The sequence below is a fragment of the Mirounga angustirostris genome, unplaced genomic scaffold, assembly GCF_029215605.1.
Source record: "Mirounga angustirostris isolate CCGP_5_RB_7025 unplaced genomic scaffold, mMirAng1.0.hap1 SCAF_11, whole genome shotgun sequence".
Taxonomy (NCBI): domain Eukaryota; kingdom Metazoa; phylum Chordata; class Mammalia; order Carnivora; family Phocidae; genus Mirounga; species Mirounga angustirostris.
Window position 1 is genome coordinate 45,498,449 of NW_026991719.1, and position 24,133 is coordinate 45,522,581.

Sequence of the window (24,133 nt, forward strand, 5' to 3'; positions counted from 1 at the left end):
AAATGCACATACCTTTTGACCCGGTAATTTTGCTTCTATGGATTTATCTTTTAGATATGTAAAGTACTTGGAACAATGCAAGTACTTAGGTATAAGCAAGAGCACTGCAACTGTACAAGTATTCATTATAGCATTATTGTAACAGCTGAAAACTGGAAAAAATCTAATTAACTGCCCATCAATAAGAGACTAGTTATATAAGTTATAACATATACATACAATGGAATAGGGTGGAACCATAAAAAATAAGGACAAAACTCTTATGTACTCACATGGAAAAATCAGCATGATATAGTAAATAAAAAAGCAAAGCACAAATTATGTATAGTAGGCTACCATTTTTTGAAAGGTGTATTTATGGTGTGTGTGTAGCAAGTATTTATAAGTATTTGCTCTCATAGGCATAATAACTTTGGAATAATACACAACTAACTGATAATACTAGTCAACTCTGGAGAAAATAATCTAGTGACTAAGGATGGGGTGAAGGGGAGATTTTATCATATATCCTTTCGTACCTTTTGAATTTTTATAACATGAATTGCAATACTTAATTCAAAAGATAAATTACAACTGAATAAAAGAATATACTCCAGGTAAAAAAGAAATCAAAGAATACAGAAAGGTGTATGGTGAAAAGTAATACAGGCATGCCTCAGAGATATTGTGGGTTCAGTGCCAGAACACTGCAATAAAGCATGTATCTCAATAAGGCAAGTCAAATGAATTTTTTGGTTTCCCAGTGCATATAAAAGTTATGTTTACACTATACTGTAGTCTATTAAGTGTGCAATAGCATTATGTCTAAAAGTACATACCTTAGTATAAAAATACTTTATTGTTAAAAAATATTAACAATCATCTGAGCTACAAGTCATAATTATTTTGGTGTTGAAGGGTTTTGCCTCGATGTTGATGGCTGCTGGCTGATCAGGGTGGTGGATGCTGAAGGCTGAGGTGGCTGTGGCAATTTCTTAAGACAATAATAAAGTTTGCCCCATCAATTAACTCTTCCTTTCAGGAATGATTTCTCTGTAGCACCTGGTGCCATTTGAAAGCATTTTACCCACAGTAAAATCTCTTTCAAAAGTGGAGTCAGTCCCTCAAATCCTGCCACTGCTTATCAACTAAGTTTATGTCATATTCTAAACTGTTTACCATTGCAACATTCTTCACAGCATCTTCACCAGGAGCACATTCCATCTCAAGAAACCACTTTCTTTGCTCATCCATAAAAGGGAACTCCTCACCCGTTAATTTTATCATGAGATCATGGCAATTCAGCCACACCTTCAGGTTCCACCTCCAATTCCAGTTCTCCTATTTCTACCATGTCCACAAGTACTTCCGCTGTTGGTCTTGAACACCTCAAAATCATCCATGAGGGTTGGGATCGACTTCTTCTGAACTCTCGATAATGTTGATATGTTGACTTCTTCCCATGAATCATGAATATTCTTAATGGCATCTAGAATAGTCAAGTCTTTCCAGAAGATTTTCAGTTTACTCCGCCCAGATCCATCAGTGGAATCACTATCTATGGCAGCTATAGCCTTACAAAATTTCTTAAATAACAAGACTTGAAAATTGAAATTACTCCTTGATTCATGGGCTGCAGAATGGGTGCTGTGTTAGAAAGCATGAAAACAACATTTATCTTATGTATATCTCCATCAGAGCTCTTGGATAACCAGGTGCACCGTCAATGAGCAGTCATATTTTGAAAGGATTCTTTTTCTGAGCAGTAGGTCTCAACTTAAAATACTCAGTGAACCATGTTGTAAACAGATGTGGTGTCATCCAGGCTTTGTGTTTCCATTTATAGAGCACAGGCAGAGTATATTTAGCATAATTCTTAAGGGCCCTAGGATTTTCAGAATGGTAAATGAGCACTAGCTTCACCTTAAAGTTACCAGCTGCATTGGCCCCTAACAAGTTAGCCTGTCCTTTATATATTTGAAGCCAGGCATTGACTTCTCCTCTCTAGCTATGAAAGTCCTAGATGGCATCTTTTTCCAATAGAAGGCTATTTAACCTACATTGAAAACCTGTCTAATGTAGCCTCCTTCATGAATTACCTTACCTAGATCTTCTGGATGACTTGCCACAGCTTCCAAACCAGCACTTGCTGCTTTACCATGCATTTTTATGTTCTGGAGATGGGATTCTTTCCTTAAATGTTACGAACCAACCTCTGCTAGCTTCAAACTTTTCTTCTGTAGCTTCCTAGAATTAAGGAGAGTTAGGGCCTTGCTCTGGATTAGGCTTTGTCTTAAGGGAATGTTGGAGCTGGCTTGATCCAGATCACTCAAACTTTCTCCCTATCAGCAATAAGGCTGTTTCACTTATCATTCATGTGTTCAGTAGAGTAGCATTTTTAATTTCCTTCAAGAACTTTTCCTTTGCATTCACAATGTGGCTACCTTGTGGGCAGAAGAGGCCTAGCTTTTGGCCTATCTCAGCTTTCAATGTTTTCCTCACTAAGCTCAATCATTTATAGCCTCTGATTCAAAGTGAGACGCAGTGCCTCTTCCTTTCACTTGAATATCTGAGGCCATTGTAGGGTTATTAATTGGCCTAATTTTAGTATTCTTATGTCTCAGGGAATAGGGAAGCTGAATGGGTGGTCAGTGGAATAGTCAGGACACACACAACATTTATTAAGCTTGCCATCTTATATTGGCAAGGTTTGTGATGCCCCAAAACAATGACTATAGTATCATCAAAGATCTCTCTGATTACCGATCACTATAGCAAATATATTAATGATAAAGTCTGAAATATTATGAGAATTACCAAAATGTGACACAGAAACAGGAAGTGAGCAAATGCTGTTGGAAAAATGGCACCAACAGACTCGATGCAGGGTTGTCAGAAATCCCCAGTTTGTAAAAGCAGTATCTGAAACGCAATAAAGCAAAGAGCAATAAAATGAGGTATACCTGTAGTCCTTTTACCTCCATTTGCTGAAGGTAATACTTATTCCAAGCCTCTCCTCTGAGGAGTATAATTAAGTAGATCTAGGGCTAGGCTGGGAATATATTTTTTAAACCATTTTATTGAGGTATGATTGACATACAAAAAGCTGTACATAATTAATGTATACAATTTGAGTTTAGAGATAAGAATCATCACCACAGTCTATGCCATAAACATATCCATAACCTCCAAAAGTTTCCTCCTGCCCTCTTATTTTTTGTGATAAAAGCACTTAAAATAAGATCTACTGTCTTAGCAAAGTTCTAAGTACCCAATACAGTATTGTTAATCATGGGCACTATGCTGTGCAGATCTCTAGGACTCATTTGTCTTGTATAATCAAAATTTGTACCCTTTGACTAATACTTCCCCAATACTCCCTCCTGACAGTTCCTGGCCACCACCATTCTACTCTCTGCTTCTATGAGAGACAATTTTAGATTCCTCATACAAGCTCTATCCTGGAGTATTTGTCCTTCTGTGTCTGGCTTATTTCACTTAGTATAACGTCCTCCAGGTTCATCCCTGTTGTCTCAAATGGCAGGATTTCCTTTTTTAAGGCTGAATAGTATTCTACTGTATGTATACACCACATTTTCTTTATTCATTCATCCAACAATGGACACTTAGGCCACTTTCAAGAACCCCAGGTGATTGTCATAATGAGGCAAGTTTAAGAAACAGTGATGTCTAGACATATCACACAGCATGGCAATTTATTTTTTAGCAAAATATCATCTAGAGTTAACTGAAGGCAATTAAATTCTGACCAGGGCAAGGAAGAAGTCTTCCAGCCACAATACCCCTCAGAACAGCTGAGTACCCTGGCTCCATTTCCATGTGTGATGACTGCTGCCACCTGTAAGCAGAATGACTTCCAGTCCCTGGCTCAAACTGATTCAGTTATTTGTTAACCTTGCAATTTTTCAGAAGACTAAAATGATTTAGGTGAGCTTAAACAACATACCCAAACAACTACTCAGAAAAGAAGCACATTTGAACTTTAAAAAAAGTAAGAGTTGAGATTCTGAACAACTGCCTATAGCTTTTAATTGCTAGCTCACTGTTCAGTACAACAAATATGAATTGAGGGCCTTCTAAGTGCCAGGATGGAGAGAGCACACAGTAAGACACTCAATATACATGTTAAGAAGTTATAACCATAGGGTGCCATGGAAACATAGAGGAAAGGCACCTAACCAGTCAATGGGGCAATGCTTTCTAGAGGAAGCAACACTTATTTATAAAACTCAAGGGAAAACAACTCTCTAAGAAAAGTTTAATATCTCATTTCACTTTATAAGAAAAGTCAAGGGGAGGGGTGGATTATGTTTAAGTCTGCTTTAGCAATAGAAATATAGACAGTTTATATTTTAGCTGCAAGGCCTTTGTGCCTTGGAGTCTAACTACTGAAAAAATGCAGACCAAAATTACTACCGAAACAAATTTTCATCACTACACACTGTGTAGCCCAACAACTATTAAGAGACCAAACTGATAGTCATGAAGCTAAATATAGAACTCAAAAGTAAGAATAGCAGCAATAAAAAAAAAACCCAAAGCCAATTCAAGGCAACATCAACAAAGTGGCCTTCTCTCCTGACTGTAGGAATCTCATCTACATACACATGCATTGTAGAGTCTTTGCTATTAAATATCTCCATCAAGTTGGAGACAGAATACTGATCCAGTGTTTAGTAAAGGCTATAAAGGTGTTAATTTTAATTTGCAAATACCCAATTTTAGTAACCTTAATTACTATTAGGCTATTAATTACTATTAGATTTTTAAAAATCTGGTGTGGTTCATTTGGAGGCTGGAGACTCTACTTTGAGAATAACTTCTATCATCAGAAGATATAGCAGGAATTTCAGCATCTAGTGGACCTATGCTTAAATCCCAGTGATGGGTAAGTCATGGGCAAGTCACTTAGCTTCTTCATCTATGAAGTCGAGATTTTGCAAATTCCTGATTTTAAGACTTAGAAATTACTACTGATAAATTACTGAACACTACATCTGAAACTAATGATGTACTATAAGTTGGCTACTTGACTTTAAATTAAAAAAAGACTTAGAAATTACTTATATAAAATACCTTGCATGCAGGATCTGAAAAAGTGGTTATGAAATAAATTAAATAAATTAAAGTCTGTTTATTTTGCAGAGATGAAGCCTATTTTCAGGATTGAAAAATCAGAAAGCCTGATACAAAAATAGAAAAAGTTCATCATTACATTTGTGTGTGTGATTTATTCTCCTATAACTTGGAACAGGAGGTCTGATGCCTTTCTTATGTGGCCAAGAGGTCAATGTCAGGTCTTATATTTTTGTGTTAGGATGTGCAGTAAAGAATTTAGCCTTTGGTCCTTTCATTGGAAATGATTAATTTTATCCTATTTCATAATGGAAAACAGCTGTTAAGAAATGTAGGCATTTCTTAACAGACATTTTGCACAGTGCTTTTTTTATATTTAGGGTAACAACTCCCAAGATATTTGTAGAATTCTGGTATTCCAATGATATCATGCTTCATTTGCAGTACCATCACACAGTAATTCAGTATCTCCATTGTAGCTCTTCTTTCACGCCATAAACATTAATTGAGAAAGGCTAACTGAACAATATTAGTTCCTTTTCATAAAATATAATACCAGAGAGCCTTTCCTGGAATGCAACAGAAAATTCTGCAATTTGGGGGATGTAGTTCAGGCCATCACTTTCATTTCTTGGAAACCAATTTCAGCACAGTAGAGTCAGCCAGTTTATCACATGCCAAATGAGTTTCCCAAAGGCATAATTTTGCTAGGAATGAGCCAATACAACCATGCATTTGTGAAGCTATTTTTGAATAAAACTGCTTTTATTCAGAGTGGCTAGATGAGTTGCAGTGTCAACTAAACAGGTCAAATATTTTATTTCAGTCTTTGCTAATGCACTGAATGCCTGTGGATGCCAAATAAGTCTTTTTTTTTTTCAGTATCTTCGGTACCATGCCTCAACTAAGCCAATCAATCTATATATAATAGGTCAGATTTCTATAACGTGCATCTAATAAATCAAAGTATTCAACTGTGTTTGGTGTAAACCACAACGTTAACCACTAGATCCTGACATGATTCATTTTGAACATTTCTGCACAAAAACTGAATCCCTAAGCAGTGACACAATGAAAAGCTTTAAGGCCTTATAAAGTGTTTCTGTTTCAAATTGAAGTATTCTGAGTCCAAGAGTAACACTACTGCAGAAGCACTATCTGTAGTCATAATTTTGACCAAGCTATACTAAAAATTTCAAGAGTTTCCTCAACACACAAAACCCAGGTATTTCTTTCTTTCTTTTTTTTTTTTTTAAAGATTTTATTTATTTATTTGAGACAGAGAGAATGAGAGAAACGGAGAGCACATGAGAGGGGGGAGGGTCAGAGGGAGATGCAGGCTCCCCGTCGAGCAGGGAGCCCAATGCGGGACTCGATCCAGGGACTCCAGGATCATGACCTGAGCCGAAGGCAGTCGCTTAACCAACTGAGCCACCCAGGCGCCCAAACCCAGGTATTTCTGAATGTACCTGTCACAGGCTCCAAGTCCAAAAGAGTTAGATTCCACCAAAATTCTTATCACATGAATTATATCTAGATGCAGTTGTTCTCAAACTTTAGGGTGTATCAGAATCAGCTAGAGGGCTTGTTAAAACAGATTGACAAGCCCCATATCCAGTTTCTGATCCAGTAGGTCTGGACTAGGGCCTAAGAATCTGCATTTCTAACAGGTTTCCAGGTGACCTGGAACTGTACTGTTGGTCAGGGACCATACTTTGAGAACTACTGGCTAGGCACATAGTTAAGTGTATAGCTATTTGGGTAGTGTTTAGATCTCTTATAACCAGCTGCAATCTAAAACTTCACAAATAGCTTCTTGACCCAATTTGTCCCAAAAGTGTTCATCTACCAATCTTTAACATCCTGAGCAACAGTATTTCCTATCTTTACAAATGCTTATGATGTAATTTCTGCTGTACTCAACAGACACTCTTTTCTTAAACCACGACCTACAAAAGACTTTCAAGCCCTGGCAAATTCTTCATTTACTATATAAATGCATTTCATAGCAGTATCACTTGTTCTGTCTGTATTCCAAAACACAGCCTATTGAAATTCCAAGCCCTCTTAAAAATTCTTTTTGTTTCAGCACTCCTCATTTTTATACTGGTCATATTTCTTACAATGGTTTATTTTAAAATGTGTCTTAAACTGCAGTATTTCAACACATAATTTATTTAGATATAGAGGAATATGTGACCTTCTTCAGTTGATACTGCCAGCTTTTTGATTTGAGAGAGAGAGAAAAGACGATGCCTCAAGCCCCATGATTGCTTCTTGCCTTCGGGCAAAGATGTATGTAGACTTAAGTGTATTCTTTGTAATATAAGAGTGCCCAGAAGATGGACTAGTCTACTCTTATAGTTCTGGTTCAGATGCTTTGGCTGTGTTAAGAATTGTTCAATAGACCAAATTTAAGCCTTACACAGTGACCTTATATGAAGATTTATCTGTACAAATTGTCCTCTTTATAGACATGCCTGCCTATGCGCAAATTGGCAAAAGGAAGTTTCCCAAAGTTGAAAGATACCTTGGTTAAGAATTTGAAGCATATTTTAGTGTTTTTAAAATCTCATTAGTTATCTAACAAAACAACCGTTCATTCTGTCAACCAATGTTTTTTGCACACTTGGTATGTGTCCAAATACTGTGTAAGGAGATGCAAAGATGAATAAAATATGGTCCCTTCCATCAAGTCACCTGCATATAACAGATAATCACAATATATTATGGTACAAGCCAATGGAAATACGTAAAGAGTACTATGGAAACACAGGAGGGACTGAAATTAATATGAAGTAACACATATGTCAAGTATGTTTCACATACATTATATCCAGTAGTTCTTTTGACTGTCCTGGGAAACATGGTATTACTTCCTTATCCATTTTATAAATGAAGGTCTTCAGAATTAAATAATAAATTACCCAAGATCCAATTAGTGACCTGAACCCAAGTCTTTGGACTTCAACTCATTTGCTCTTTTCACTGGAGCACAACAAACCCTTGTCACTGAATTAAAAAAAAATTATGATTTTTAAATATGTGACCTTCTTGTATAATTTTTTTGTCACTTTTCACAGATGTGGAGCATAAGAAATATTTCATGCTTATCAAAACTGCTATAAAAAAGTACAACAATCAATGGTGTTTTCATTATCTATTTCTATGTAACAAATTACCCCCAAAACTTAGTGGCTTAAAAAAACATTTATTATCTCATAGTATCTATGGGCATGGCTTAACTGGGTCCTCTGGCTCAGGCTGCAATCTGGGTATTAGCCGGGGCTGCAGTCATCTCAAGGCTCAACTGGGGAAGGATCCGCTTCCAAGCTCACTCACTTGGCTGTTGGCAGGATTCAGTTCCTTGCAGGTTGTTGGACTGAGGGCCTCAGTTCCTCACTGGCTGTTAGTTGGAGGCTGCCCTCAGTTTCTTGTCATGTGGGCCTCTCCATAGGGCAGCTCACAACATGGCAGCTTGCTTCATCAGAGTGATCAAGCAAGAAGAGCCAGAGAGAGAAAAAGAGAGTGCAAACAAGATGGAAGTCACAGTTTTTTATAACCTAATCTTGAAAGTGACATCTGATCACTTTGTTGTAGTCTGTTCATGAGAAACAAGTCACTAGGGGGGCGTCTGGGTGGCTTAGTCGGTTAACCGTCTGCCTTAGATTCAGATCATGATCCCAGGGTCCTGGGATTGAGCCCCACATTGGGCTCCCTGCTCAGCCGGGAGTCGGCTTCCCCTTCTCCTTCTGCCCCTCCCCCCACCCCACTCATGCCCTGTCTCTATCTCAAATAAATAAATAAAATCTTTAAAAAAATAAAAAGAAACAAGTCACTACGTCCGGCACACACACAAGGGTGGGGGGAGATAACACAAGAGTGTGAATACCAGGAGGTGGGGATCACTGGGAGCCATTGTTACAAGATCGCAATCACGAATGGCAAGAGAATGGCAAGAGGCACTTGGTCACTGTGTCAGGGAGACACCATGGAATGGCAGAGATTCCAATAAATGAAGACCATGTGGCTAAGCAAAAGGATGCAATCAATGTTGCCAAAGGATCTGATATTTCACAAGTGGTTGGAAAGTCAGACTTTTTTGTAACATTTCACAATTTTTAAAATACTGGCAACAAATTCCTATTTTTTAAAAAAGAAGTGTATTCATATAATGCAAGTTAAATAACAGAGGTTAGTGAAAAATCATCCAACTAGATGATGCCTTAATATTCAGTCCAAACCTGCTGTTTGATTTCAGATTCTGATAAACTCTACTGGTCAATAAAAATCAATGAAGTTCTTTTAAAAAAAATGCGTGCGCCTATGGGCCACCAGTCTGCCATCCTTGCCATAACCTTTGTAATTTCCTTCATGGTATAGGTAAAAGGGCAAGGGTTCTGGTGTCTGGTATGCATATCCTGGTTCTGCCACTTCCATTGACCATGTCCCTGGGCCTATGACAAGGGTCAGAGAAATGATCCTCAGGGCTCATGCTGTATTTTCGTACTTGTCTCCCCTACCAAACAACAAGGTCCTGGAAAGAGAGAGGGAGAGAGACTATCCCCCTGACATCCACACTCCCTTATCTCATTTCCCTGCTTCATTTTCCTCCATAGCACTTACTATACCACCTAAAACACTACACATTCTTTTTATCTTGTTTATTGTCTGTCCTCTCCAGTAGAAGGTAAAGTTCGTAAGATCACAAATCCATTTTGTTCACTACTTTATCTTCACAATCTTGAACTGTGCCTGGCATACAGTAGGAGCCCAATAAATATTTGTTGAATGAATTCCATTGTTCATAGTACTTAGCATATAGGGTCTGGCACAAAGTAGATGCTCAAAAAATGTTACTTGAACTGAAAACCATTCACTGTCCTGATAAGACAAATGGGGTGAAATGAGGCCAGAGAATGGCAGGCAGATCATAAAGGACCCTGCATGCCATGTCATGTTAATCTTAAAGCATGAGGGTAAAATGATCCATGTTCAACCAACTTGGCATACAAGATACTTTGTTCAAAGTAATAGTTGCTGGCATTTATATAGCATTTACTGTGTGCCACGTAATGTTATAAGCACTTATGTTAAGTCATTAAGACTCACAACAAAGTGTGTGATGCAGGTATTATTAACCACCCTCCTCTTCCAGATAAAGAAACTGAGGCACAGAGAGGCTAACTTTCCTAAGTTTACGTAAGAACAAGAATTTAAACCCAGGCAATCTGGTTCCAAGTTCTGTGCTCTTAGCCATTACGCTACTCCAAACTAAATGTAAGAAACATGTTCTGGAAAAAGTTTAATTTAAAATGCAAAAAAATAAAAATAAATAAAATGCAACTATACTGTTTTACAATATATTAAAAGTTGAAGGATTCTGGTGTCAAATATATTTAGGTTTGTATCTTGGCTCAACCATGTTCTAGCAGTGCAACCTCAGGCCAGTAGCTATGCTGAGTCTGTTTTTATTTTAGCCATAAAAAAGGGAGATTAATACATATCCTGAGGGGTGGTTATGAGGATTAAATGGCATAATGAACCTATGTAAGGTATCCAGCCCATGTGGTAGTTATTATTATTACCACCAAGAGGGAATTTATTCTATAAATATATTGTTAAGCAGCTACCAAACTTACTTAACAGAGTTTTGCAATTCCATTTGGAAATTAAGTTGATTTACATGGAATTAATATATAACATTATAAAACACTAATTTTAAATTCTTCCTCATCTGACCTTTACAGCTCTCTATGGTCAATCAATCAACCAATCTCTCTCTCCCAACAACCATTGTTGTATACAATGTGTCAAGCCCTGGAAGCAAATCTCTGCCCTCTTGGAATTCAGTTAAAAGAGAATTATATACAAACTTCAGGTTATAAAGTAAGTAAGTTCTGGGGATGTAGTGTACTGCATGGAAAAAAAAGAACTAAATGTGATATGAAAATACTATGAAAGAGAAAAAATGAGAGGTAATTAAAGAGCACTTGGGCAGCACATTATTGATGTTGACTGGGAAAGATTCATAGTGATAACTTTTGAGCAATATGCGGGAATTTGCTCTGCAAGAGTGAGAGTAAAATAGGCAAAGCACTAGGTGAGCACACTGTAAGCCTAGGAAAACTAAAAAGTTCAGGATGGTTGGGACATTCCAATGGTTGGAACAGGTGTGGGCAGAGCTAAGTACCAAGTAAGGCTGGAGAGAATTTGGAATCATACTGTAAAAGGCCCTGCCTGCCATGCTGAGAAGTCTGGACTCGGGAGGGTAGGCAAAAAGCAGCCAGTGGGTATCTTTGGGCACATAACGAAGTCAGCTTTGGTCTTCAGGATGGTATCCCTGACAGCAATGTTTAAGAGGGACTACAAGACCAGTGTTCTAACCCCTGAGCTATAGGGCCTAAGAGGGACTATAGTCCAGAAAATGGTAAAGGAAAAAGTTAGGCTATTTTCATGGTTCAGATAAGAAATGATGGCAGCTTGGAATAAGGCAATGGGATGGAACCGGCTGGACTCAGGAGACATTTCTGAGGTAGAAGTGACAGGACCAGGTAACCAAGTAGATATGGGAAGTGACAGGAGAGTGAAGAATTAAAGACTCCATCATCTCTGGCTGGAAATAGAAAAAAGACAGCGTTCAAACAAAAAGAGAATACTGGGAATAGAACAAGTTCTGGAGGAAAATAATAAACTCCATCTTGAGTATTTTTAAGGTTAAGTGACCTATAACACATTGAGCAGTAGAGCTGAAAAGGTATGTCAAAAGCTCATGAGACAGCTTGGGGGTAGAGAAAGAGCTATAGGAATCATCAGAATATAGTTAGTATTTAAAGCCATAATAATGGATAAGATTGCTCAGGAAATGAATATAGAATAGGACTAGGACAGAAGCCTTAAAAGCACCAAGGCTTAAGGAAGCAGGCAAAGGAGCAGGAGTAACTTAGGAAAGGAGAAAGAACTAGACACTTATAAAGAGAACCAGACTGAGCAGCATTATGAAATTGAAGGAAGGCAATTCAAGGAAAGGATGGCTCAATAGTGTCAATTATCTCAAAGAGGACCAAAAACGGTAAGAGTGGAAATGGATGTGGCAGCCTGAGAATGGTGCCATCAGCTATTAAGTGGCAATAGGTTAGGGAATGGGAATTAATACAGTCTTCTTTGTTCATGAATAATGGTTAAAAGGGAAGAATGGGATAAGGATAATAGCTTAAGGGAATAGCAAAGTAAAGGCAAAGTTTTTGTTGTTTAAAGGTTACTTGTTTATGCTGTAAGTGCAAGAAACCAGAGAGGGAGAGACTGAAAATTCAAAAAAGAAAGAGACTGCTATGACTCATTCACTTGGCACTTAGCGTACACATGTGCTTTATATTGGTAATATTGCACATTTAGCAATGCTGGCACAAACTAAGTGCTCAACAAGTTGACTTCTTATTGTTTTTCTTCATGTATTTATGCATATTATCTGGCCGATAAAAGTGCACAATCTTACACAAGAATATACAAAAAGAAGGAAATAGTGTGGTGGAATTGTGGAAAGGGGCTTTAAGCAACACAGACCCGGAACAAGAATTTTTATCCAGCACTTAACAGTGTACAGACCAAAGAAAAATCATTTCACCTCTTTGTACCTCAGTTATTCAACTGTTAAATGGGAAGAATACTGTGCATTCTTGCAAGCTTGTGAGGAATAAATGAGATATTAAAAAGCACTTTATGTACAACTTGGTGCTCAGGAAGTAGTAGTAGTTATTATTATAATCATTTTTCCTACCATTAGAGCGCCTAGAAGTGTCACTGACTGGAGCGCCTGGGTGGCTCAGATGGTTGTCTGCCTTCGGCTCAGGTCATGATCCCAGGGTTCTGGGATCGAGCCCCACATCAGTCTCCTGGTTCAGCGGGGAGCCTGCTTCTCCCTCTCCCTCTCTCCCTGCTCATGCTCTCTCTCTCCCTCTCTGTATCTCTGTGTCTCAAGTGAATAAATAAAATCTTAAAAAAAAAAAAGTGTCACTGACTTTTCAGGATGTGTCTATGACTGAGGGTAAATAAATAATAGAGAAGCATAGCAGCCATTGTGGAAGCATAAAATGACATCAGCTCTTGGTCAGACTTTTCAAAACTTTGATCGTTTGTGTACCACCAACATGATTTCTGCCACATCCAAGCATTGCAACTTAACACTTTTCTTTAAATCAACTCATTTTTCTTTAATTGGTCCCATTCTAAAGAATTGTAACTGTGAAGTGGTGGGTTTGATGTGTTCTCTTTTTTTTCCTAATATACAGTAACCATTAAACAAAGCATTCATCCCCAGAACCACCCCATGTCATCTCCCAAACTACAATCTAAAACTGCTTTTGGCTGCTCTACTTTTGAGACCCTTAGGAAGATATCAGGCTAGCAACTGGTCAGTTTACTTAACTTTCCTGCCATTACCGACTACCACTTACAAAGGTTTGCAGAACATACCAGTGAAACCAAAAGACAAAGTTCACGCCAATAATATACACTGAATCTTTTCATGGGAAGTCTTATGTTGTCTAAAGCTAAACGGACAACCCAACAATTTATCTTTTATTTAATCCCTCCACCTTTATTTTCTCAATTACAAATGAAAATGATATTAGGAATAAAGACCAATTTTGTGGCCTAGGCTGAAGAACAAAACCAAAGGGAGGAGAAATAAAGTAGTGGGTTTTGTTCTGAAGCACTTAGCAGTTCAGTTGAAAGAAATGGTAACCATGCAGATCATCCAAGTGAAAAACTGCTATCTTCAAGAGAGTGGTATATTCCTCTATAAAGGCAAACCACGATCAGTTATTAACCAATACCTTTTAAGTCTGTACTATAAACCAGGAAGCTCTCCATCACTCCAACAACAAAAATCACCAACCAGAACCAGGAAAGAGAACTTCATTCACTGATAACAACTACAGATACTTTACATACATGATTTTGGAGCCAGTCTTAAATCCACTATATTAAGAGCCACACTACACACTTTTTAATCCTACAATCCACTCTCTTAGAATTACTGACCTATTCATTCAGGGGAAAAAAAAACATATCCTAAACCCAAAATATACAAAAGATTACGGAGAATATGAAAAGATCAAAGAATTTGTTTACAATCTAGCATAGGGAATAAGATTTATATATTCCCCAAATGGTAGTTCTCAGGACTGAAGAGGACTGTTGGGAATTTTTTCCCCAATATCATATTACAAAAAACTTCAAACATATGGCAAAGTTGAAATTTTGCAGTAAGCACGCAGATACCTACTACTGAGATTCTACCATTTTCACTCTGTTGGGATTTTAAAAATAAGACTATGTGTGATAGAGAATTTTGGTAGGCCATAGTAAGGCTGCTTCTCAAAACTTTTGATCGATGGGGTGCATGAACAAAAAAAAAGTCTGGAAACCACAAATCCACACTCAGTGTTTAACTCTCCTGCCAACCTACAGTCATAATCCATTCAGATCTCATGGCTGGCCATTTTAGGTCTCCACACCCTTGTCCACTACCTGAACTATATCCTTCCCGGCCCTCTTTCAAGGCTCAGCACAAATCTGTGAAGCCTCCCCCAACTTTCAAATCTTCATTCAGAATTAACCATGCCCCCTATAGGGGCCATAGTTTTCATTGATCGCGATTAGCTCACAGTATCTGCAACTTGATTTTGTCTTTTACTACACTGACCTCTGTAAGTACAGAGAATACCCTTTTTTACCTCTGAATCCTCAGCAATAGGCATACTACCTAGACTATAGCAAGCAATAAATGAATATAAATAAATGACTCCGACCTGTCTTTACCCAGGAACCAGGGAAGATTTTAGGTGAGTACGGGAAGGATCTAACCACATTGGCACTTTAGAAAGATTCATCTTAGAGCACCACTGTTAAGATCATGAGCTCTGGAGTCAGACTGCCTGGGCATGAATCCCAGAATCTCAGCTCTGCCATTTATTGCTGGGTGACTTTGGGCAACTTTCTAAACCTCCTGTGCCTCAGTTTCCTCATTTGGAAAACAGGGATAATACTGCTTCACAGGTTATTGTGAGGATCAAATGAAATAATTTTGTTGTTAAAGCACATAGATTAGCACCTGGCACATACTAAGCATTCCATCAGTTAGTCACTGTCACCAGCAACCAGGTTAATAATGACACTGAGGTAAAAAGTCCTTAAAGCTTGGGTGGTAGCAATGAAAACAAAAGGCAAAGAATCGTCATGAATGAAGAATCTACTGAAGATGTTCAGTCAGGAAGGCAAACAAATGAATGTCATATTATCTTTTGCTACTTTGTATGTTTGATATAGCTCTTTACTAGATCTTTACTAGATTTTTTGTTATTAAAAACAGCTATAATCTATCCAGCCCAGGCACAGATTTGATGATGTGCACAAGGAGTTCTAGCATGAATGGACTGTAGCCACAAACTCTATGACCACTGCAAGCTTCTTGATGCAGGTCTTTCAGTCTCTCAGATGATTTTTTTTTCCTCTACATTACTCCACTCAGGACCATTTCTTTATGATTCTCACAATTCCCTGTCCTGTCTTCCAATTGTGACCACATACCCAAGAGTCTTGGTTGGAAAATGGTTTTGAGGTTTTGTCCTACCCAACCCTGTACTACTTTTTCTTCTTCCTGCCCACCTCCTTTACTTCTCAAGCCTTGCTATTCCCCACACGTAAGAACTTGAAACCTAAGAGTATGGGAAAGCAACAGAGCAATAGGAGCAGTGCCAAGAACTGGGGATGCTGCCAAGCTGTTCTCCAGGCCCCATATGCAGTGACCAACTACATGCAGATTGGACTTAACTGCCCATGGGGCCTCACATGCTTGCTATTCCTTTTTGCTTCTACTGATTCTCTTTCTCCCACTTAAAAGCAGCCCTCCCAAACCCAGAATCCATTCAAATCCAACCCATCCCTGAAGAACTAGAGATCCACCTTCTTCAAGGAAGCCTCCCCTGACCCTTTTAGCCCACAGATATCCCCCCAACACACAGATACTGTACTTACAGTCTGTACCAAAAAGCATAATCACATACACACTTATACCATTAAATAAATCTTTCATGTTTATATATTTGATTTTCCAAGGGCAGGAAACCATGTCTCACATGTCCCTTAAGCCCCTCACTCTCAGTGGTCTAATACTTGTTGAACAGTGACTGAATCAGTGGGGTTTTTTTATTATTATTATTTGTTTAGGCTAAGGCAGGAAGAGATAGAAGCATGTGGAAATGAAAAAGGCTGAATGGACAGATGGGTAAAAAAAAAAGCGCACACGGTCAAAATGGGGGGGGGGGGAGGAAGTTGTAGAAGAAAGGTATTCGATTAACATCTGTTTAACTGATTTGCTGCCAGGTTGGAAGAGACATACGGAAGAGGGTTGCCAACTAGAAAAATTTGGAAAAAGGCATTTCACCTTGAGGCAGAAGACAGCAGAAAGATGGGGCCACAATAGAAATTCGGCTAAAACCCAGAGATAGGCCACTGGATGAGTGAAGGTAAAAAGGGAGTTATTGGGATGACATGGGTAGAGATATGGTTGTGTTGGAGAGCGAATCGGTAGGGGGTGGTATGAAAGGGTGGGTAAATGGATAAAATGATAAAGGATAGTTAGGCAAGTGGATTAGCTGATTAGGCGGTGAGTAGATGGGGGACAGGTTAGTGGGTGGGTGGTTAGGTGTTTAGCTGGGAGGGAATAGGTGTGGGGCATATTATTTAAGATCCGGCCCCTCCCTCACCTTGACCCGGAAGCGGATGAGTGCTAGCCTCACGCAGTGGCTCAGGCAGGCCGGTGGCAGGAACCAGGCCCGTGGAGGAGGGGTGCCCTTGTTGCCCACGTGTCCCACGATCAGTTGCGCTGTCTGCCGCTCGGCCTGGCACCGACGGCCCCATTCGGCCAGCCGGTCCTTTCCCAGGCCCCCGGGGAACATGACCACCAGCTCCAGGCCGTCGCCGCCGGGATAGGCACAAGCCTGGCATAGCGCTGACAAGTAGCCCAGCATGGCGTTCCACTGGCCGCCACACACCCAATCCGTCTGGTAGCCACCATAAAGCCGCGGAAGCGCGGAGCCCGCGTCCACAAGCACCCGGGCCCCGGGCAGCGGAGGGGGCGGCGGCGGCGGCGGTGGCGGGTGCAGCCCAGGGTGCGCCTGGCCGTGGTGGTGGAAGTGGTGAGCGGGGTGATGGTGCCGAGTCGGCCCCGCGCCCCCGGAGTAGGCACCCAAGGCAGCGGGCGAGAGCGGCGGTTGCAGAGGCGCGGAGCCTCTGGCGGCGCGTGGAGCCCCGGGCGCTAGCGCTGCCGTAGGCGGCAGCTGACGATGCTGGTGCTGTTGCTGCTGGCGCGAGACCGTGCGCGCGAGTTTGAGGAGGTCCACGGGCACCACGGCCCCGGGACAGCGCTTCTCCAGGAACTCTTGGAAGCCCTGGACGCCCATGCTTCGTCGGTGGGCAGACGAGACGGCGGCTGCGCGAGCAGGTTAGGCGGCGATCTGGGCGCGAAGCTGGGGGCGGGCGCGTGCGCACTCCGCGGGGGGCGAGGGGGCGGGAAAAGGATTCCCGAGGGGAGGGGTGAGCGAGCGAGGGGATGAGGGCGGGGTGGAGAGGAGACCACAGAGTGGATTTGGGTGGGGAGAAGGGGTGAGGCCGATAGGACTCAGGAGAGGCTGGGAGGATAAAAGCGATGACAGGCACTAGTGACTTCTGTTTTTTTTTTCCCCCCTCTCCGGCCGCTCTTCACCGCTTCAAAAGGGGTGAAGCCTCTTCCTTCCACCTCCGGGAGCCATGTTGCTTCGTCTTCTCTATGGTATACGCTTTCTAGCTGGGGGAGGGGGAGCGGGGCAGGGAGGAGGGGCATCCTGGGAGTTGTAGTCTTCTCTATGGCCTCAGGATGCAGTCGAGGAACAAGATTACCACCCCTTGCTGCCCTTGCGGTCCCAGGCTCCGAGGTGGCGGGGCGTGAAACGTGTTTAGGATTTGCACGCCAATTCCCTGCATCCGCCGAGTTGCTTCAGGCTATTTACCAGGAAAAGGAGTTGGGGGGAGAAGTGATGCATCATGGGAAAGGAAGTAGAGTGGATTGAGTTCAGCTAAACAACGCTAAAATTCCCGAGGAGGGAGCGTTTTCCTTTTCGGGGGGAAAAATAATATGCGTAGCTTTTAATGAATGAGATGGGACACATACGAAACGTAAAAGTGCTAACCAACTTTTCTGTAGTAACCCACTTAACTTTTTTTTTTTTTTCAAGATTTTTATTTATTTGTCAGAGAGAGAGAGCACAAGCAGGGAGAGCAGCAGAGGGAGAGGGAGAAGCAGGCTCCCCACTGAGCAAGGAGCCCGATGTGGGACTCGATCCCAGGACCCTGAGATCATGACCTGAGCCGAAGGCAGACGCTTAACGACTGAGCCACCCAGGCGTCTCCCCACTTAACTTTTAACACCGTAATTCTTCCAAGAGTTCTTGGCCCCAATTTATGAGTGGTGAAATTGACATTATTTGCCCAACGGAATGCAGAGACAAAGTGAAATGATCACTTTTTTTTTTCAGAATGTCTTTGGTCAGGGAAATAAGCACCAACACAAATTAAACTTCAAGTTGTACCTTTCCACTACTCATAGAGCTACAGTGTCCTATAGTTAGGACCTTTGTGAATCTGTCAGGGAGCTCTTGCAGAATAACTGCAAGGGCTACAATTTCAGACGTAACAGAATCATAATCTTTTGGAAAAATCGATTTTCAGCACACTTCTAAGTTGATTCTGATGTAGCACCAGTCTTCTGACTGCCTTTTAAGGCCCACTCTTAGCAGGAGGAGGGCAGAAAACAAGATCTGTTTTGTAATAGCGAGTAGTAGCCAGATCTGGCTTGGAAAATAATGAAAGATGGGAGATAATGGCAGGCAGAGTTAAAATGCAAAAGTGCAGAACCCAAGAGTAGTTAAGATGAATGAAGTTTGAGAACAGTCTAGTAGGATGCAAAGGCTGAAAATGCTTCAAGCTCCAAAAAGGAATTTATCATAAAAGAATAGTACAGATAGAACAAGCTAGATTGGCAAGGAATAAATAGATGGTGAAGCAGTGCACATAGGTAACTCTTTGAAAATGAGCAGTGGCTTGAAGGGATGAAAGATGGAAAGAACAGAGGTTTTCTAGTACAGTGAACACCTATTGGATTGTCTCTCAGCCCTCCTTTTCTGAGAATTGACCCTCCTCCCATTGACAGTTACAGCAAAAACTGTCATGTTCTTATAACCATAGCTGAATGGGTCAAAGGTAGACAAATAATCCAAGCTGGGTCAGTCAGAATCTCATTTCCTATAAAGTTGGAATTGGATCAGAGAGATCAGTTTTTCTCTAAGCATAAAACTTGGAAGCTATCAGCAATTTTACCACCAGAGGGACAGAAGTAAAATATACTGCTCTACAGAAAGAGAAGAAAAATGCAGATTCTCAGCACAGAGATGAGAGAGAGTCTTCTTTGTGTTTAAGTTCCAGGGTCTTTATCATTCCTGAAGCATTCTTGGTCCTTGGTTTCTGTGAGGCAATCCCATATCCTATTACTACTTTTCAGACAGAATTGGGTTAGAAACTACTTAGGACCAAAAAAAACCCAAAAAATAAAAACCAAAAAACCTTCAAGAACTGATATGAGAAATGGAGTGTGGCAATTTACAGACCCTAAAATATGGAACTGGCAGAGATTGGAGATCTCCCACAGCAGTTAACAGCAAGTTGGCATTCTGTGTTACTTGGCAGTTAAGCAGTTGCTTATTGCTCTTGGCACTCAAAACAGAGCAGCCCCTCTGCCTGTATCAAGAGATCTGCAATTGCTGAGTGTCGGATATTCATGGGCTTTGCTGATTTAGAGCAGTAGAACTCTTATGTCAAATGTTTCACTGATTAGGAAATTGGCATCTAGGTAATTGGAATGAGGTTATCTGTATAAGCCTCCATAGATTCCTTATTCTCCAAGCCCCCACAAATGTGATGATGCCTCCCTCTGTAAATGCATTCAGCTGGAATGCAAGGAAGAGAGGGTAGGTGTAACATACCCACAGCAGATCAGAAAAGAGAGATGGGGCGCTTGGGTTGCTCAGTCAGTTAAGCGCCAGACTTCATTTTGGCTCAGGTTGTGATTTCAGGTCATGGGATCAAGCCCCGCGTTGGGCTCGGCGCTCGGTGCGGAGTCTGCTTCTCCCTCTCCCTCTCTCTCACTCTCATAAATAAAATCTTTAAAGAGAAAGATGCCTCATAGCCTTGAACTCAGCCTATTATTATCTACCCAAGCTCTGAACTGCAGACCTTGAGCAGAATGCCAGGGGGAATAAGTTAAAACATTAGATAGAGTGCTAAGAGATAGAAGCTGCAACAGGATGAGCCAGGTTATTCCCTTTAGTAGATCTGAAGATTCAAAGAGCATAATTTGACAAGATTCTTGGACTTGTTATTAGCATTCTGAGTCCCCTCAAATGAAATCCACAGGCAGTCAAATGAGGTTTTGAGGAAGTTGTATCACTAGAAAATCATATCTAGTGAGTAGGGACCACGAGTCAGAACAGTGATTTTCAAAGTATGGTCCCGGGACCAGCACATCAGCTTCACCTACAAACTGTTAGAAATTCTCAGGCCTCCAGAATCAGAAACTCTGTGAGTGGGGCCAGCAATCTGTGTTTTAAGTAATGTCAAAATAAACAAAACTCGACATTAGTTAAAGCAGTGAAAACTGGGTGATGGGCATTAAGGAGGGCACTTGTGATGAACAGTGAGTGTTATATATAAGTGATGAATCACTAAATTCTACTCCTGAAACCAGTTTTACCATATATGTTAACTAGAATTTAAATAAAAACTTGAAATTAAAAAAAGAGCAGTGAAAACGGGATTTTATTCAGTAACTACTGCCAGCAGGGGAAAAAGCTGGGCTCTGTTCCCAGTTGTGCAGAGGTGACTGGGCGTTGTAAAGTGAGGATGAGGGAGAACAGAGAAGGAGGGGGCAGGGCCTCAAGGAGAGTCAGAGAAGTGAAAAATTACCAAAAGTGGGTAAGAGTGCAAAAGCAATTAGGCCAGCTAGGTCTGCTAGCTGGCACTTACGGAAGTTAGGGTGCTATCCTACAGAGACTTTGAGATAGAGGCCCTAGCCTTTCTGATGATTACATTTCAAAGGAATGGCTCTCAGATCTTTAAGAAGTATCTTTCTGAGTTGTAAGAGATACATATACATCTCAAGGGGACAGGGGAAGAACTCACAGTTGTAAGCCCTTTTTAGTAAATGCTCTAAAAAAGGGAGGTCCGGGGCCTTTCTTTAAGTGTTGGCTAGAGCAAACTATAAGTTCTGACAGCCCTGAGCTTTCCAGATGGGAAATGGGTCATCTCAGGGACTAGCCTTAGGCTTCCAGAAGCCATACTAAAGTTTGGTCAAGTCTCTTGGCACAGGTGTTTGAAGGGAGTGTTTGTGTTGAGAAAAGTTTTTGCAGGTCTCTCACCTCCAGGTGACTGTAATGCACTCTCAAGTTTGAGAATCACTGCTCTTCTAGAACATGCCCTAGGTCCAAGTACAGACTGGTTGAGAGGGTGCATCAGTAAATTGACTCGCATAAGTTTTTCTATGCCCGTAATTTATTTCCTTTATTCCTATCCAGGTGGAAATGGTGCATACTTGGACCTGGTGGCTGATAATGGTGTGCCCCTCTCCTTTCCTAAAAGGGAATTTTGATCATGGTTAATCTATTTCTGTATTTCTCATGTTAGATCTATTGGTGGCAGTTAAGTTTACTAAAGGTTGCAGGATCAAGAGGAGTCACATTTAGGTTGTCACTGAAGTAGATGAGGAAGGGGCATGTCTATGCCATGCCATTGCTTCTGGATGCAGAAGTTGCATGTGACTTGCATTTATCCGTGGATTCTGTTAGGTATGGGCATTTTTGGAATTGTAGCTATGGGGAAAATGGCATGTGTTTATGGGCAGTTAAGAGGAGGAGTATAGGTAAACATCTGTTGTTTTGTCTTCCCAGCACCCCTTTTCTACCACCTTCTCTACCTTATCCTCATGGTTGCAGCAGGAGCCATCCTTTATGTACCTTCACAGAGAATTTGGGATTGAGCTGGAGAAGAGATGAAAAATCCTGGCTGCATTCAAGCACCTGATTTATTTGTTCCTAAGGTCCATCTGCATTATCCCTGGGTTTTGTGAGACACCACCATCTTTATAATAAATTCCTCTTTTTGTTTAAGCTTGTTCAAATTGGATTTCTATTACTTGTACACAAGAGTCTTAACATACCTAATACAGGAGAAACTTTAGGCCAGAGAGGGTAGAGATAACATAGGCCAAAGCCCTGAAAGCAGAAGGGGATAGATGTCACAGAATAGTAGTTAAGGGGCGTGCTTTGGAGCCAAGATCTGGGTTCCAATACTAGTTCAACTCCTTATTAGCTATCTAACTTTAACAAGTTACTTAGCCTCTTGATCCCTTACTGTATCTGTGAAATAGGGACTCATTAATTCATTCAACAGATTTGGTACCTACTACGTGCCAGGAATAAAGCTGGACACTGGGAGAAAGCAGTTTTCAGCAGTCGAGGAGCTTAGAAGGGAGATGGTAATGATTCTTACCTCAGAAGCTTGTGGAGATTAAATGATGTAGAGTGCTTAGCATAATAACTGGCACAGTATGCACCTAATTAATCTTCATTCTTATCATGAAGGGTGGAGAGAAGCATAAAGAGTTTGCCTGGAGAGTTCACATTGGACTCAATCTTCTGATATCTTCCACTTAGGTAGCAACTAGCTGTTCAGTTTCTGCAAGGGGCCCACTTAGCTTTCTCTATTGCCCAGAACCTTGGGGCCTCTTTGAGAGGCTATAAGCTCATATGGTTATAGGAAATAGTTCATTAGAAGGTCTAATGAGGCTGCCATATTTCTTGTTTTTCTTGAACCAGCAACTGGCTAATAGCAGGCAGGGAAGTCATTTGATTAGTAAACAATGACAGTGGTTCTCAACCCTAATTACATTAATATGTGGATGTAACAATACTGGTTGTAGGGGTGGAGCACAGACACATTTATTATTTTAAATTGTGGTAAAATACATACAACAAAATTTACCATCTTAAACCATTTTTAAGTGTACAATTCAATAGTGTTAAGTACATTCACATTGTTGTGCTTTACATAGATTACGTAGCTCCCCAGGTGATTTTAATATGCAGTCAGGGTTGAGAACCTGAGCTGGAATGGAGAAACCTTACAAATACTGGTTTAATTCCTGAGGCTATTTCCTCATTTGTAACACACATGTGAGCTAGTCCTTTCCAATTCTTCATCTATCTATCACAAGGTCCTGCTCCTATTTGGACCATTACCTATGCTGTACATCTTTATTTCTGTGTTGAGCTTCTGTTTTAAGACCGACCCCACTCTATTTTTCCCAACTACTACTATTACTTCAGCTCCTTCTAAACTCTTTAGGCACAGACAATTCTGCCATCTCTTTCTTTTATCTAGTGGTGCACATTTTAAATGGGTTTTATATTGTCTTATCCCCCAACTTAAACACTTTCAACTCTGGACCTCACTCTGTTACATCATCTAGGACCTTTTGGGCCAATACCTAATCTCTTCCACCAACAGATCTCACACTGACTCACAAGTTGGGTTCAGTTTTGTCACCTGTTTCCTCTTCTCTTAAAATAGTGATAATGTAAGGTCCCTTAAGTAGTCATTACTATTATTTGAGCAAACCTACTACATACCAGGTATAGTGCTGAGCCCTTTATATGCTTTTTCATTTAGTCTGGAAACAATCCAACTGAGGCAGCTATCCATTTTACAGAAAAGGAAATTGAGGTGTTAAAGTTAAGCAGTTTTCCCAAGTTCACAAAGCCAGAATACAACTCTGGGTCTGTTGGACTCTAAAAAGTCTATCTGTATTAACTGTAATAAGAATGAGGTCCCATTTCCAAACCAGCCTGATTTCCCAAGTACAAGTTTAGTGTGAAAGTCACCAGAGATATCTCACAATAAACAATTAGCA

General features: G+C 40.6%; 1 protein-coding gene and 1 long non-coding RNA gene across 5 annotated transcripts in view; one reads left to right on the plus strand and one right to left on the minus strand.

The window, feature by feature from the left end:
- The window catches only part of FAM120C (family with sequence similarity 120 member C), a 106,588-nt gene extending 89,048 nt beyond the window's left edge, over positions 1 to 17,540 (minus strand). For 3 of the 4 annotated variants that reach the window (XM_045878540.3, XM_045878531.3, XM_045878548.3), the window contains exon 1: positions 16,845 to 17,540. In XM_045878540.3, coding sequence (XP_045734496.1) covers positions 16,845 to 17,540 — 696 coding nt within the window. Of the gene's footprint in view, positions 1 to 3,208; positions 8,558 to 16,844 lie in introns of those variants that run through there. The other variant, XM_064574101.1, reaches the window with a different exon arrangement.
- On the plus strand, positions 17,443 to 22,331 carry LOC123846735 (uncharacterized). The gene is made up of 3 exons (XR_010406133.1): positions 17,443 to 17,581; positions 17,854 to 17,908; positions 22,113 to 22,331. It is a non-coding gene; the product is annotated as an uncharacterized LOC123846735 (long non-coding RNA).
- Positions 22,332 to 24,133: the final 1,802 nt, after the last annotated feature.